The sequence below is a fragment of the Drosophila grimshawi genome, unplaced genomic scaffold (genome assembly GCF_018153295.1).
Source record: "Drosophila grimshawi isolate 15287-2541.00 unplaced genomic scaffold, ASM1815329v1 contig_44, whole genome shotgun sequence".
Classification (NCBI taxonomy): Eukaryota; Metazoa; Arthropoda; class Insecta; order Diptera; family Drosophilidae; genus Drosophila; species Drosophila grimshawi.
In genome coordinates, this window is record NW_025063240.1 from 15,521,848 (window position 1) to 15,536,677 (window position 14,830).

Sequence of the window (14,830 nt, forward strand, 5' to 3'; positions counted from 1 at the left end):
CTGCTTCTTTCTCTCTTTTTTACAAAATCCGGATATGTTTTTTGTGTATGTGTCTTGTTGGGGTTAGTAAATGAAATAAAAAAGAAAATAATATAAAAAATGTATTGTTTATGTTATTAAGCATTTCAGTTTATTTCAATTCAATTCATACAGATGATAAACGCTTTCAATTCTTATCGATTAAAGTTTCAATTTTTCATTTGGCTAACAAAACAAAACCTATAAAAAACATATAAAGAAAACATAAGTTAACAATTGCAAAACTAAAAAAATATGCATCTACTCATAAATAGGAGATTTTTACATATTTAAATTAAAGCGAAATTTAAATATTGTGAAATCAAAAAAGTTGCAAAATAATAATTTTCAATTTTCTTGTGTTGGACAAATGCCGAGAATGAATGAAAAAATTGAAGAAGAAAAACTATAAGTGCATATTTCAAAACAATTCAATATTAAATAATAAGTGTGTTATACTTGTTATGGAGGTTTTCTGCTTAACTAGTAATTATAAACTTAACATAGACCACAACTTAATGTGTATTCTTAATTTATATACACATAAATATGTATATTTATTTATATATATATGTGCACATGTGCATATAGTATGAGACTAACAATATGTATGCGTTTAATTTTCCACTTCGCTTACTAGCTTAATTAACTATCTTTGCACTAAACTAGTTTCCAAGTTTTTGTATGCATTTCTCTGGTTTTTTTCTTGTGATTCTTTTTAAAAATGTACAAAAAAAAATAGAACAGATTTACATTTAATTTAAGCATTAAGATTTGTAGTTTCTTGACTTTTTACATTAACAACGTAAACAATTAACTAATCCAACTATTAAACTTTTGTGTGTCGGGTGTTGTGGGTGTTTGTGTGTGATATATATATATATATATTTATTTATATTCCAATAATTAATCAAAAAATCAAAGTCCACTTAAGCATAAACTTAGCACGATAAAAATTTATAAATCTCTACCGACAGGATCTTTGGTGCTGCTCAATGATCCGTTAGACCCACCTCTGTGTCCACATCAACCATACATCTAAACATGTATCGTTAATGTATCTGTGTGTGTTTGTGTCTGTGTTTCCCCTTGTGTGTCCTTGTGTCTGTTTATTGAATTCTTGCCGTTACGAAGCGCGCTTGCATCCGTCGTCCGTCCAGCGTCTTCACGTTCAAAGTCATCGTCATTTCACTTATCGGTCGACAGCTGCGCCGCTGCAACAGTTGCCAACGCCGTTGACGCGCCAGTCGCACTCGACTCGCCCCGAGAATGGAAAGCAATATTCGCTGCTCCTCGGCTTCCATGTCGGCACGTGTCGCAGCAGAGGTTTGGCCACGCAGCCGCCTTCGTCAGTCGAAAATATACCGTTGACGCAGGGCACGCGCTCTCTCCGGCTGCACACGTGTCGGCAGGCTCGGCACCTTGGGCGGCCGCTTGGGGGCACGCTTCGATGGTGGCTTTGGTCGCGGGAATATGAGTTGCTTCTCGTACGCCTCGTCGATAGGCTCCTTTTTGACGTTGGGTGAGCAGTAGACGCGTCGCTCCTTCTTGAAGCGCTGCTTGAGCACCTTCTGGACGCCGTTGATCAGCAGACAGAAGTGACGCCAGCTGGCATTCGATTTGCGCAAAGCACCCAACGATTTGGCAAAGCCACAGAAATTCTCGAGGGAACGCGGCGTGACGCGATTTCTACTGGCCGTAGGCAGCAGCGGCAACACATTGACCAGTGGCGGCATCGGATGGTGCATGGGTGGTATCTGCTTCATCAGCAAATAGAGAGCCGCCTTTGAGTCCTCCTGCTCGGGCGGCATTTCGGTGGTGGTTTCGCACAGTTCCGTGCGGCGTTGTTGTCGCGTCCGTGGACGCCCTGCTGCTGCTGCAGGAGGCGCCCGTTGAGGAGGAGGAGGAGGTACAGCGGGTGGCGGCATTGGATTGTTTATGTGGATAGCATCTTCGTGCCTGATCAGATCTAGATCTTCATCGTAATGCAGGCCGGACACACCCAATATCAGCGTGTCCTCGTCGAAGCCATAGAAATCAGGCTCCTCAAAGTCATCCTCAAACATGCCATGCACAACTATGCCCTCGTCCCCGTTGGCCGTTGCATCAGCAGCCTGCTGCAGATCAGAGTGAGCCGTCAGTTGCTCTATGGAGTCGTCCCGCAGGTCGATGATATCCTGCTGATCGTGCGACGGAACCATGTCCACATCGTTAATATCTTTCAGCCAGTTACTTTTGAGGATATCATTTATTGTGGGCCGTTGAGTCGGATCCTTTTGCAGGCACCAGTTGACCAGCTGCCTGTACTCCGTACTTGCATTCAACCAGCACTCGGAGCGTTGATTGAACGACTCGTTGGCTATGCGTTTGCGCAGCGTATGATGCACCTCGGGACTATGCTCGGAGTCGCCCTGATAGAGGCGATAGGGCGCATGACCCACGATCATTCTGTAGAGCGTCGCGCCGAGGCCGTAAATATCGACAGCCGGCGAATATGTAACCACATTGGCATCCTTCAACAGCTCTGGCGCGGCATAATCCAGAGTGTAGCGCGGCTTATCCCTCCAGCTCTCGAAGCGCTTATTGTAGCTGTAAAGAATCAAGTGTGAGTATTTATATGGATCTGTAGCTAGTTGGTCGTTGCACTGTTAATCTCACCAGGAACTGCCAAAGTCCACCAGCTTGCAATGCATGGCATCGCGGGTAACAAACACTATATTCTCGGGTTTGATGTCGCCGTGTATAAAGTGTTTGGCGTGCACATGTTGCACAGCTCGTACCAGCTGCAGAAATACGACACGGGCGAGATGCTCCTCCAGACGCTTTCGCCGCAAATAGTTGGTAAGCTCCTCGCCGACCAGATACTCTGCGAGTACCCACACCTCGCACTTATCCCGGAACGCGCCATGATAGCTCACAATGTTCCTGTGACCGTTCATGTCTAAGGCACACGATGTGAGTGCATCGACTTCGGATGCCCGGAACTTCGACAGCGGGATAACCTTGGCCATGAACACAATGTCCGTGGAGTCCGTGATAAAGTAACAAGTGCCATAGGCACCTTTCACTGTGCGTGTGCCCAGCTGCAGATCATCGGGTCGTGTGGGTATGTTCTGCAAAGCAATGCAATTAGTTGAGATTGACGGAACTTAAGCATATAAGCGGAAAAACACTCACCTCCAGATTGGGATTGCAATACTCAATCTGGCAGTGGTTATCGCGTCGCATTTGCTCCAAATGCTGGGGCGCCACATATGTATAGCCGCGAAAGAGTCGGATGCGTGAGGGCGGCGCTTCACATTCGAGATCCTCGGGCAGCTGATCGGTGAACTCGTTGCTAAAGTTTTGCACGTCGTCCTCGGCATTGATGGTTGGCTTGTAGGGCGCTTTGTGTCGCTTCGCTTGTAGCTCCGTCCAGTTGATGCCAGCAAAAAAGGGGTGTTCCTTGATCTCGCTGGCATCGCGATGATTGCCGCCGAGTCGACGCTTCGGATTCTTTTCCAGCATCTTGAGCACAAAGTCACGTGCGTTCGGGCTAAACGATGATGGTATTAACGGCTGCTCCTTTTGTATGCGTCGCGAGATCTCTGATTGCTGACTCTGACCATCCGAGGTGGCAAATGGTGAGGCGCCCGTCAGCAACTCAAACGTCAAGACGCCCACCGACCACCAATCTACGGCACTGTCATGCCCCGGCGGTCCGGTCCGTATAATCTCCGGCGCCATATACTCCAGTGTGCCGCAGAAACTATGCGCACGATATTCATTCTCGGCGGTGAGTATCTTGGACAGTCCAAAATCGGAGAGTACAATGTGTCCGGCGCCATCCAGCAGAATGTTCTCCAGCTTAATGTCACGATATATGATGCCCAGCTGATGCAGCTGCTCCAGTGCCAGCACCACCTCAGCTATATAAGAGCGCACACGCGACTCCTCAAAATGCTCGGCATGGTAGAGATGCGTGAACAGCTCCCCGCCATTGGCAAAGTCTACAAAAAGCAAAATATTTCCGGTTAAATCAATTGTGCTGGTAATTTGTGAATCATTGTGATCTTACCCAGCACTAAATAAAGCTTCGATGATGACTGAAAAGCGTAGTGTAAACCGACCAGGAATGGACTCCGCTGCACCGCTTCAAGTACCTGGAAGGAAAGTCCAACTCGTTATTAATTGTTCATTAAATATAATATGCTTTTAATGAGTGCATTGTATTGAGCGCTTGCTGTTACATTTTTATTTATTTATTTCTTCTAAGCAACAGTTGCAAGTCGATAAGAAGTCGAACTTCTCCCGCCTATCGATTATTTTGCTGATGACTTTTGGCACTTTGCTTTGCCGCTTGTTTTTGTGTTATCTTTGCGTTCATTATTTACTTTTCTTGTTTTTATTATTATTTTCTTTCCCTGGAAGTGCAATTGTAATCTAACAAATATAGCGCAAATGAGTTACTAAGAAAACCTATAAAAACATGTGCATATTTATAGTAAATCTACTTTGATCTGCGTGTGAAAGTGAAAACATATTTCTGTATATTTTAATTTCATTTTGCGATTATTTGCTTCATATCTCTCTTTTTTTTCTATTTATTTTTATTTTTTGGTTTTGCTTTTGCTCGCATAGACAATTGTCAAGCATCTTTTCTTGCAAAGCGAAACTTTCACATTTCACGAATTTATTCCTTTCCATTTTTGGCAGAAACAAAAAATAATAACAACAAAGCACACAACGCAGGGCGGACTGCGCGCAAGCGGGAATTTTATATACACAATTATAGCCGGTATATCCACCACCTCTCCTCCCCCGCCCTGTTCCCTTTCCACATCTCACACAGCAACATATTATGTTGCAATCTGGGTTACTGGCACAAGCGTCATAGTCATCGTTGTTTATGTACCTTGAACAACAGCACTGTAAGTGCGTGTGCGTCTGCGTGTGCCAGTGTGTGTGTGCGTGTGTGTGTGACAAAGACAACGCACTGTTTAAGTTATGAATTATCCGCTAAAAAGTGCCCTTGTTATTTGTTACTCTCACTCACTTCTCTTCCACCAAGCAAGCTACACCTGTGTTTGCAGTTATTTAACCAAGATTTTCAATTTGCTTTACTATTTCCAATGCCGCAAACCGGTCGTAAATTGCACACACATACACACATACTTAACAGATCGGCTAACTCTCTTTTGGCTCTCTCTCTCTCTCTTTCCCGCTCTCGGTCCCTCTCTTTGTCCGTCTATCCCTCTTCCGCACCCACTATATTCGTTAGCTTTTTGCCGGTGCAACATGTTAAGCGGTGAGCATATTGCAATGTGTGTCACGAGCACGTTTCAATTCTTAGTACGTTTAATGTACTTTTCTCTCTTCCTCTTCTTATTTATTCTTTTTTTGGGATACGTGCGGCAGCAACTGAAGGTTTTGCTTTTAATTTGATGCGCTAAGTTACAGCACAATGTGAAAAACGACAAAATTAATTGGCAACGAATACTTCGATTTGGACACGTTTCGCATCTTGTTCGTTTCTCGTTTATTTTTCTCTTCAGCTCTTTCGACCAACACTTTTATTTCAATGCTCTCGCTTAATTTTGCTAATCTACTTACCACACGTTCGGTTTTCGTATGCTCGGCCGTCTTGCGCTTTTGCACCACAGTAATCTTATTGAGAACTTTCATTGCATACAATTTGCCTGCATCGTGTCGGGTCAGTTTACGGACCAGGAAAACGCGTCCATAAGCTAAATAAAAGAAGTGTTAGTTAAGATCCGTTGTCCTTTTTTTCATAGTCATTTATGTATTTTATGCTTACCTCCCGTGCCAAGCACACGAATGATTTTAAAATCATTTAAGCATACGCTCTCATCGCTGTACAGTTTAACTATGAAAGATAAAACAAAAATGCAGATCGATTAGCTTAAGCAGTAATGTTGCTTAATGCGCAATAAGAATTAAACAACAAAAGCGAGGCGACAAGTAAATGCTCACACACACACCCACCCACACACACACACACCTACAAGGGTGCAGTAAGACTGCAGTGCAATTGTTTACCATGTAGTTGAAGCATGTGATTAGCATTATCGCAATTTACTAGATGAGCAGCAGCACGTGTGACACTTGATAAAAGCAGCTCTGCTGCAAATGTGAACGCTTTGCAATGCAAGCAAGCAAAGAGAACTGACTATATACATATATATATATATACACATACATATGCACATGTGTGCACATGTATGAATAGTTTATAAGGACACCCACAGCGACGACGGCCGTCATTGCAGCAGGTGGCTGACCTACTGAGAGAGCGTGGGTGTGTGTGCAAGAAGAGAAAAAGCCTGCCCAGCAACCAATCAAATGCGAGCAACGAGATTCTCTCTCGATGCCTATAGCTATTTAACGGTTCAGTGGCCTTGTCTCGCTTTTTCGTCGTTCAGACGACATTTGTACATTATGCATGGAAAATGGTATAAAACTTTTACGCAAGCAAAAGCCGTGCATATTTAATTAAATTTCCCAAGAGACTAATTTCTATTAGAGTCGCAAGCACTAGCTCGCTCTTAACGTTTGAGAAATTAACAGCGTATCTGTCTGACAAGCAGTGCCTGCGGCAAAGAACAGAGCAGAGTATTATAGAAGAGAAGAGAGCGCCATCACGAGACAGAGATGGGGATAGTGTAAGCGAGTTGAATGCCATTGCTGGACGTTTGTCCTTGAACCTGTGGCCTTTTTCATTTCGGCTATTCGTGCGAAACTTTTTTTTTTGGCAAAAATGTTAGTCATCTTACGAATAACGCTATCAACAATAAGTCAAAAAAAGTGATATGAAAAACTGGCGATTCTCTCTGCCTCTGCAATTCATATGTATCCCATAAAAATTTCAACTTTTTGTGAAATGTTCTCAGCGCATTGACACAGCCGAAAAGGTTAATGAAATTACCTTGCTAATTGTTATTTTGGTTGCAACAAACCTGTTACATATTATTACTTATATACTTATATTATATTTCAAAATACAAGTTGCTGGAACGTCTCTTTTAGCAGGGAGCAACGAACAGAGTAGTCACAGCAGTAGTCTTGCTCTCTGGGTGGTAAATGTAAGTAAATAAAATGTACTTCAACGGAAATATTTATTTTTTTGAATGGCTAGCAAAATTATTGATCCAACAAACAAAACTAGAAGAAGTAATAAACCTATTAGGCATGTACTCATCTAAGATGGAAATTTAGTCAGAGAATGTTAAATATTGTTCTTACAAAAATAAATGCATTAATTAAAAGAAACCAAATAAAGCGCATGAATACTTTCTATAATTAACAGCAATTGCTAACGAATTGACTATCCCGACTAAATTTTATAACTCTTTATCTGTCGAATTTATTTTTGAACAGCAAAACATTCAACAAGCAATTTTTGACCTTGATGAGCAATATCTGAGCCATGCACATACAAAATGAATATTTCTGTACAAATTATCCAATATTATCTTAGCAGACTTTTAAATAATGGTTGTTGTTTTTATTTTTCTCGGTTAGCCAAAGTTTAATGAACGCGATAAATGTGAGCAGAAGTGTACAGAATACAGAATAGAATGTATATGATAAACAGCTGCGTTCTCATCACAAAAACGATTCCAAATATTCTAGATTCGAAACAAAATTCTTTACATTAAATTCGCAGACAGCCTATGTTATTTACATAGATATGCATGTACACACATCCATGCATAAATGCTGACTATTTAATAGATCCTAGTTAATAAGCTGTTAAAGCTGTCAGAAAGCTCCTCTGTTAAAAGTTTGTCAAACTGTGTGCGGTGCTGTACAATCAACAACAACGGAAAGCGCACAGCTGTGTTTATGGCATATGCATACAATTATACACACACTCACACACTTGCTCGACAACCGTTATGAAGAGCTCGCTATCTCTGTCTGGCACAAAGAGAGCGCACGATCAGCAAGCAGCACGCATGATAACAGAATGCAGCACGGAAGAAACTCTCCTCTCTGAGTTGAAGTCGTGTCAAGTTTGTATTTATGCTCACTAACAGGGTAGCAAATTGCCAATTAGGTGCAAAGGCTAACATGTTTTACATTATTTAGCATGCGCATTTATGTTTACATATGCATGTTTGTAGATGTTACTGGGCCTGTTGCATTGTCAAGTTCAAGTAAATCAATTACTTATATACTCAAACACATACACACACACGCATACACAATGCACATGCATGTCCGAGCGGCGACTGTTATTGTTGGTGTTGAGTAGTATGGTGAGTTGAGTTCTGAGGTGAATTACAACGGGCGAACGCATAAACACCCAAATAAAACCATTCACACATTTTCTCTATGCGTCTGTGTGTGTATAAGTGTGGGTCTGTGTGTGTATCCAAGTATGTCAAGGTTAAATGCATGTGCCCCACTTCGAAAGGACCGAGAGACGTAGAGGTCGATGCGGGCTACATTGACCAGCCCATAACAGACAGACAGACACACACACACTCATACATATACACATGCATATATTAGCTTGAGGGAATCAAGTCTAGACTGATTTATTTACTACTCACCATAGGAACGCAGGTCGGTCACGTTCTCCAAATCCCGTTGATGCGCCTCATTGTCCAGATCCAGCGGCGTGCTATTTGTGGGTGGCATCGCATATGTGGGTGATATTGCGGCAGCTACTGCTGCCGCTTTTGCTACTGCTGCCGCCGCTTTGTTATTGTTTCTGTTGTTGTTGTTAATGTTAAAGTTACTGTTAATGTTATTGCTCTTGGATTGACTGCTCTTGCTGGTGGTGGGCGACTCTTCGATCTCAACGTCGCTATCCTCCTCCGAATCCTGATCGTCAAATTCGATGCATTCATTCTCCTCGCTGTCCGCATCCGAAATACAAACAATTTCCGGTACAATCTTCGACGTCGACGTTGGCGGCGGCGAAGCCGGTGATGCTGGTGAGGGTGGTGTTGGTATGGTGGATATGTTATTTCGATAACTGTATTCCATTGGTGTTGTTGTTGTTGGTGCTGCAGCTGTACTGTGCTTCTTCTTCTTAGTGGTGGCCGTGTGTTGCCGTCCAAACAATTTGTTTGCATTATTGTTGCTTTTCTTGCTGCTGTTATTATTATTATTGTTGTTGTGATTGACAGCTCTGCCATTGTTGTTGTAACGCTGCCCACTAGTGGCACCCGAACTGGCTGTTGTTGTCGTCGCCGCCTCCTTTAGCCTGACATTTTTGCTACTACTCCCATTGGTCAATTGGTGCTGCTGCTGCTGCTCTTCGGTGTCGTCGTCGCTCTGTCGTCGTCGTTTCGTCATTCTGCCAGTCCCATTGGAGTGTCCGTTGACAAGTTGAGCGGGTCGCAACATTATTTCATTATCCTCAAACTCTGGCGGCTGTTTGCGTTTGCCTTTTGTGCCGCTTGTGCTGCTGCTGACGATTTCGCACTGATTGCGCTGTTGTTGTTGCTGCTGTGGTTGTTTCCTCTGTATGCGACTCATTTCTTGTGGATTGGCTTATTGCAAATAACTGTTTAGGACGATTTGTAGCAGCTGATTATCATGAGAAAAAGAGTGGCAAAGAGCGCGAATGAAAATTTGTTAAGCGCGGTCTTTCTCTTCTTCTTTGTTTTCTCGTCAATATGGTACAGTTTGGATTCGAGATGGGCGCGTGAGTGACAATTTTTTTATTTTTTTTATTATTTATTATAGCATATAGTAACTAGAGTGCAAGGATAATTAATTTTTTACAAAAGACTATAAGCAATTTGAAATGTTTAAGTATTTTTTTGAGCCGAATTAAACACTAATTTGCACGAAGTACACATCACGCGCACATCTCTAGTACAGTTTGGACACAAGCAGCGACGATTGAAAACTCTTCTAAAAGATCAACTACAACTCACCTCAGAGCAACAAAAGGCGCAAAATAACACTGCACAATTATGTTTGCACACGCTCTGTGTTAATCAAAGGGAACGAACTCTCTTTGTTTGATTTAATTGTGTATATGTTGATTAAAGTTTTAGAGCCCAGGCTTGGATATTATTCAACCATTTGTTAATACACAATTGTGATAATCACAAATTTCATCAATTGTGCTTTGCGCCTGCTCTTCGTATGCACTATTTTTCTTTTGTCTTTTTGCTGTGGCTTTTTCTTATTACGCTCACACACACACGAGCATGATGGCGTTTTTCGGCTACGTTTCACGTTTGTTTTGTTTTGACTTGCAGATTCGACAGTGCAATAAGCTAGATTTATTTTAAATTCCAATTGACGATGAAATCGATTTTGGAGGAATTGAGAATCATATATTTACTTTTCTCTCTATATATATTATATATATATATTCATATGTGTGTGTTTAATACGTGTGGATTTTACAAGTTTTTACCGCCGCTTTCTACTTCACATACACACACGCACACAATACCAACACCAATGCGGCGCGACGCTCTTTGCCATCTGCTTTGCGCTCTCATTCTTTGCCACTTATTTGCTGTTGCATCGACAATACAGCACATTTTTACTATAATTCATCAAATATTTCTTATCCCGCATTGTTCACAAGCGATTGCAATTGCATTGGGTTCGAAGTAAATAGTTATATTTACTAATTTACTCATTGGGGTTATTGGTAATTTCGATAATTCCCCGACAACACGACCGAACACATTGAAGTTATTTATAAAATGAACTGGTATGTGCTAATCGATATGTGTCAATGCTGACCGTATATCGATGATTTGGGCACGATCGTATTTTCGATTTCTTTTAATAATGATAAGAACAAAAAATGAGCTTAAAGTTTCGTAATCCGCGGTCTAACAGATATTGTGGTAAGTAATTGCAAACAAATATTATAAAAGGAAAGCATAATCGCATCGATAGACGCCGAATGCGTATCGGTTGCCATTCAAAGTAAACAAAAACAGCTGAGCGTCTGTAGCTTATCGACAGACCACCACCACTAATTAAAATGACTAATTCAGCACAATTGCTTGCTGTTTGTTATTAAAATTGTTGTAATTCGTTGATTGCGCTCAACAGCTTAATTTCTTTGGCAATTTAACAATTCGGGTTTCATAACGAATTATTAAATTAGAATTGTGAAAATCAAGTGTTTCGGATTTGATAAGTTGGTTTAATTGAAAATGGCCTACCAACAAGGAGCAATGCCCGATCAATCGTTTCTCTGGGACGTTTTCCAAAGGGTTGACAAGGACAGAAGCGGTCAAATTTCTGCTGACGAACTCCAGATGGCCCTTTCCAATGGCACTTGGTCTGCTTTCAACCCGGAAACAGTGCGACTCATGATTGGGATGTTTGATCGCGAGAATAGGGGCACTGTGTCTTTTCAGGACTTTGAAGCGCTTTGGAAATACGTTACTGATTGGCAAAATTGTTTTCGTTCATTCGATCGCGATAATTCCGGCAATATTGATAAGCAAGAGCTCAACACCGCTCTGAGCACCTTTGGTTATCGTCTCTCTGACCAACTTGTTGGCGTCCTCATACGTAAATTTGATCGCTTTGGCCAAGGAACCATTCTTTTCGATGATTTCATCCAATGCTGCATCGCCTTATATACGTTAACTGCCGCCTTCCGGCAACACGACACCGACATGGATGGTGTCATTACCATCCAATACGAGCAGTTCTTAAGCATGGTTTTCTCACTTAAAATTTAATTATGTACTTTCTCCACATGCACAAACCCTGTTGTTTATCACAACATGTACCTCATGTAAATTATTTAAAAATAAACTCAGAAAAATCAACATATAATTGATAACTGAATTAGAATATTTTTATTTTTGCTGCTTTGTGTAACTAGAAACCCACTTAATATTTCACCATAATCTGCTGAAGCGCTTTCCGTTCCAGATCCGGCACTTTGCAATCCTCCGCCGCATAACCCACAGCAAGCAAAATTAACAGTTTCTCATTGGGCGGCCGGTCGAGCAGTCGACGCAGGGCAGGACCACAATTCAGGGGCGTGGTCACCAGAGAGCAGAGTCCGGCCGCTTGTAAGGCACAGAGCAGTATGCCGGCAGCAATGGACGTGGAGATCTCATTGTAGTAGTGCTGCTTCTTGCGACCATCCGTCGTCGTTCCATGCGTCTGCTTAAAGATCAGCACGAGATATGGCGCATCCGTTAAATATGGCTTGTATGCATTTGTCTGCAACGGTCGCAGATCCGTCACCCACTGTTTCTGCATGCGTGCGCTATAGTTGATGTGTTCCTCGTGCTCCACAATCTCCCGCACCGCCTGTCGCAGTGCCAACTGCTCAACCACACAAAATGTCCAGGGCTCGGTGTGAGCACCACTTGGTGCCGTTCCAGCTGAGCGTATGCAATCCTCCAATACTTCGATAGGTGGCTTTAGGGTCGCATTAAAGGCGCGAACACTGCGACGATCGCGCACCAGTTCGTAGAAACGCCTGGCACCATCCGGATTGAGATTATGGCCTGGCACAAAGGGCACATGTGGTTTCTCCTCCAAGGCGGGCTGCAATTCTGCGCCGTTATCAACAGCGAGCGGAAATTCAACTGAATGAGAGTTTTGTTAGTGAGTGTTGAAAAGAATCTATTAAACTTTAGCTACCTGCAACATCCTCTGCCCCATCTATCAGCATGTCCTGCGGCCGTCGTTTTCTGTAGTTCTGCAAGTATTTAATGGTCAAAGTAAGGAGCAAACCAAGCACAAAGCCTGGCCAATGTTTCAACAACTTCGAACTGCTCCAAAAAGATTCCATCTTTGCGCACAGTTGCGAGCGAACTGAGCAGCGATAAGTGGTGCCAAAACTTTTGCTTATCTCTCACAAAAAACTTGGTCATGGCCGACCGAACGGCTGCCTGATAAGACAGAGGGAGAGACAGAGAGAAAGCTCAACGCTTACAGCATTTAGGACAGTAGGAACATTGAGAGGCCTTCAACTGGCGCGCCAGCTCGGACTCCTCCTCGAGTGCAAACCCATTGGGTTCCTTGTTTGTGCTTTGTGTTGCGGCACATTTTCTGTGATCCATTTGACGCCTGTTCACCTCCCGCAAGATCTCAATGATGCGCCACTTAGCATCGTAGTAAATGAAATCTGGTGCTGATCCCAGCTCTGCTCGTATCATGTCGCACAGAACTTGCACCTGCTGTCGCTGATTAGAATCAGTTCCTGGCTGAGTGCTTGCCTCTCTATCACCTCGAGGATCCTGAGTGGCCTTCTGGCTCTTTACAGCAGTAGCAGGCCCTTGATTAAACCCTTGAGCCGCTCGTGGCCCCACATGAATGATTGCAATTCGTGGTTGAAGCAGATTAGGTCCAAAATTCACTGGGTGCTCATTTGCATTATTCTTAGCACCTAATTGTATCTGTGCCCCTTTTAAGACTGATTGTGAACATTGCTTTTGATGCAAACCCTCTTGATACTTCTCCTGTTGGTTCACCAGCTGCTGCTGGTGCTGTTGCTCTGACAGCGGAGGATTCTTTTGTCTGGTATTTTGAGCTTGCTGCTGCTCTTGTTCCTGCTCCAATGGCACTTGCAGTTGTATTTGTTCCTTTGCCTGCTGCTCTGGATACTGCTCCAATGACACTTGCTGTTGTGGTTGTTTTGCGTCCTTTGCCTGCTGTTCCAGCTTCTGTGCTAATATCCATGAGACTTTCTGTTCTGGCTCTATTTTGTACTCTGCCTGCTGCTTCTCCTGCTGCAATGATACTTGTTGGATCGGTTCCTCGTTGATTTGTACCGATCGAATTATCTTTGTATCTGTTGCAGGACCTTTTTCTTTTCCTGCCGATATTGTGTCCGATCTTTCCCTTTTAAGATCTTTTTTTTTACGGTGGGGAAAACAATTAGGCGTAGGTAATACCAAAGTGTTGCTTATCAGGTTGCTATAGTTTTTCCCCGACAGCTGATTCACGCGTTTAGCCGAACTATCGTTTACTGGGGGTGCTTCAGAGGTTCCCCCTGCCAAGTCGCGGTCCAAGCGATTGTCCAAAAATGGCACTAAAAATAGAAACTCATTGTAGTAGGGGATGGAGGGCGTCAAGATACCGCCATTGGAATGTTGCCCATTGTGAATGATGGCGTATTCACTTTCGAATTGTGTGCGCAGCTCGAGGAGATTGGCTTGGATCTGAGCACCGTTTCTGTTGGGGAAGGAGCGTGCGATGTCAGAATAGTAAATCTTTTCAATGTGCTTGTTGCCATATTGCGGGTGATTGGGATTGTAGAGTATCTCGTACTCTGCATAGAGACCAATTAACCTGCGTACATCGCCCTCCTCTAGAGGCACATTAAAAGTGTTTTGTATTTGATCGGGTTGTTGATTATACGGCGCATATTGAGGCCTGATTGCATTCAAAAATGTTTGCTTGAAAAAGCCACGAATACCTTTTGGCCTGCTGCCGTTTGGATTGTTTGGGAGCTGCTTGGAAATTTCCGCACGGTAAGCATTTGTGTTATTGAGTCTTTCCCTATTGGAAGTTGACGGTGCTGGAGCTTCCCGTCTCGTGAATATCGAATAAGAAGGCTTGGAATAGTTGGGTTTGCGTTTGTGTTCCATTTTCAGCTATTTGACGTTTCAGCAGGTGGATAGTGGAGTAAGTGTGTAGATTGGAAGCAAATCTCTCCAATGGCAGCAGCATTATTACAATTGGAATCAATTTTGTAACATTTTCGAAATGAAAAGAATTTTTTTTGTAAATTTTGAAATGTATTAGACAACACAATAGAAATTTATTTATCGACAAATAGTTATATTCAGAACTGATTAAGCAAATGCTAGCACGTTAAAAATGATAAGAATAAAAATTATTTATT

General features: G+C 42.6%; 4 protein-coding genes across 5 annotated transcripts; 1 reads left to right on the forward strand and 3 right to left on the reverse strand.

Moving 5' to 3' along the window:
- Positions 1–112: 112 nt before the first annotated feature.
- On the reverse strand, positions 113–10,708 carry LOC6557203 (chromosomal serine/threonine-protein kinase JIL-1). 2 transcript variants are annotated; one of them, XM_032734573.2, is made up of 8 exons: positions 9,915–10,708; positions 8,577–9,561; positions 5,816–5,884; positions 5,611–5,744; positions 4,076–4,160; positions 3,196–4,007; positions 2,677–3,131; positions 113–2,607 (listed from the first exon to the last, which is right to left on the reverse strand). In XM_032734573.2, exons 2-8 carry the CDS (start codon positions 9,508–9,510, stop codon positions 1,368–1,370), a joined length of 3,729 nt encoding a protein of 1,242 aa, XP_032590464.1. In that variant the 5' UTR covers positions 9,511–9,561; positions 9,915–10,708; the 3' UTR covers positions 113–1,367. The 2 variants fall into 2 exon arrangements, with proteins under 2 accessions (XP_032590464.1, XP_001984114.1); XM_001984078.3 differs by having other exon boundaries at positions 8,577–9,538; positions 9,915–10,654.
- Positions 10,709–10,983: 275 nt separating this feature from the next.
- LOC6557204 (programmed cell death protein 6) lies at positions 10,984–11,811 on the forward strand. The gene has a single exon (XM_001984077.2). It carries the CDS (start codon positions 11,166–11,168, stop codon positions 11,700–11,702), a length of 537 nt encoding a protein of 178 aa, XP_001984113.1. The 5' UTR covers positions 10,984–11,165; the 3' UTR covers positions 11,703–11,811.
- On the reverse strand, positions 11,795–12,772 carry LOC6557211 (iodotyrosine deiodinase 1). The gene is made up of 2 exons (XM_032743182.2): positions 12,622–12,772; positions 11,795–12,566 (listed from the first exon to the last, which is right to left on the reverse strand). The coding sequence occupies exons 1-2, from the start codon at positions 12,770–12,772 to the stop codon at positions 11,857–11,859; spliced, it is 861 nt and encodes a 286-aa protein (XP_032599073.2). The 3' UTR covers positions 11,795–11,856.
- A 131-nt stretch (positions 12,773–12,903) lies between these two features.
- LOC122322603 (alpha-protein kinase 1) lies at positions 12,904–14,688 on the reverse strand. The gene has a single exon (XM_043215511.1). It carries the CDS (start codon positions 14,571–14,573, stop codon positions 12,906–12,908), a length of 1,668 nt encoding a protein of 555 aa, XP_043071446.1. The 5' UTR covers positions 14,574–14,688; the 3' UTR covers positions 12,904–12,905.
- Positions 14,689–14,830: the final 142 nt, after the last annotated feature.

Bases quoted from the DNA above. Each gene is read 5' to 3' on its own strand.
- LOC6557203 (XM_032734573.2), bottom strand. From the start codon at position 9,510: ATGAGTCGCATACAGAGGAAACAACCACAGCAGCAACAACAACAGCGC. The intron at 4,161-5,610 runs GTAAGTAGATTA...CTTTCCTTCCAG, and splicing joins ATACGAAAACCGAACGTGTG to GTACTTGAAGCGGTGCAGCG. The intron at 2,608-2,676 runs GTGAGATTAACA...GATTCTTTACAG, and splicing joins GTGGACTTTGGCAGTTCCTG to CTACAATAAGCGCTTCGAGA.
- LOC6557204 (XM_001984077.2), top strand. From the start codon at position 11,166: ATGGCCTACCAACAAGGAGCAATGCCCGATCAATCGTTTCTCTGGGAC.
- LOC6557211 (XM_032743182.2), bottom strand. From the start codon at position 12,772: ATGGAATCTTTTTGGAGCAGTTCGAAGTTGTTGAAACATTGGCCAGGC. The intron at 12,567-12,621 runs GTAGCTAAAGTT...ACTCTCATTCAG, and splicing joins TGGGGCAGAGGATGTTGCAG to TTGAATTTCCGCTCGCTGTT.
- LOC122322603 (XM_043215511.1), bottom strand. From the start codon at position 14,573: ATGGAACACAAACGCAAACCCAACTATTCCAAGCCTTCTTATTCGATA.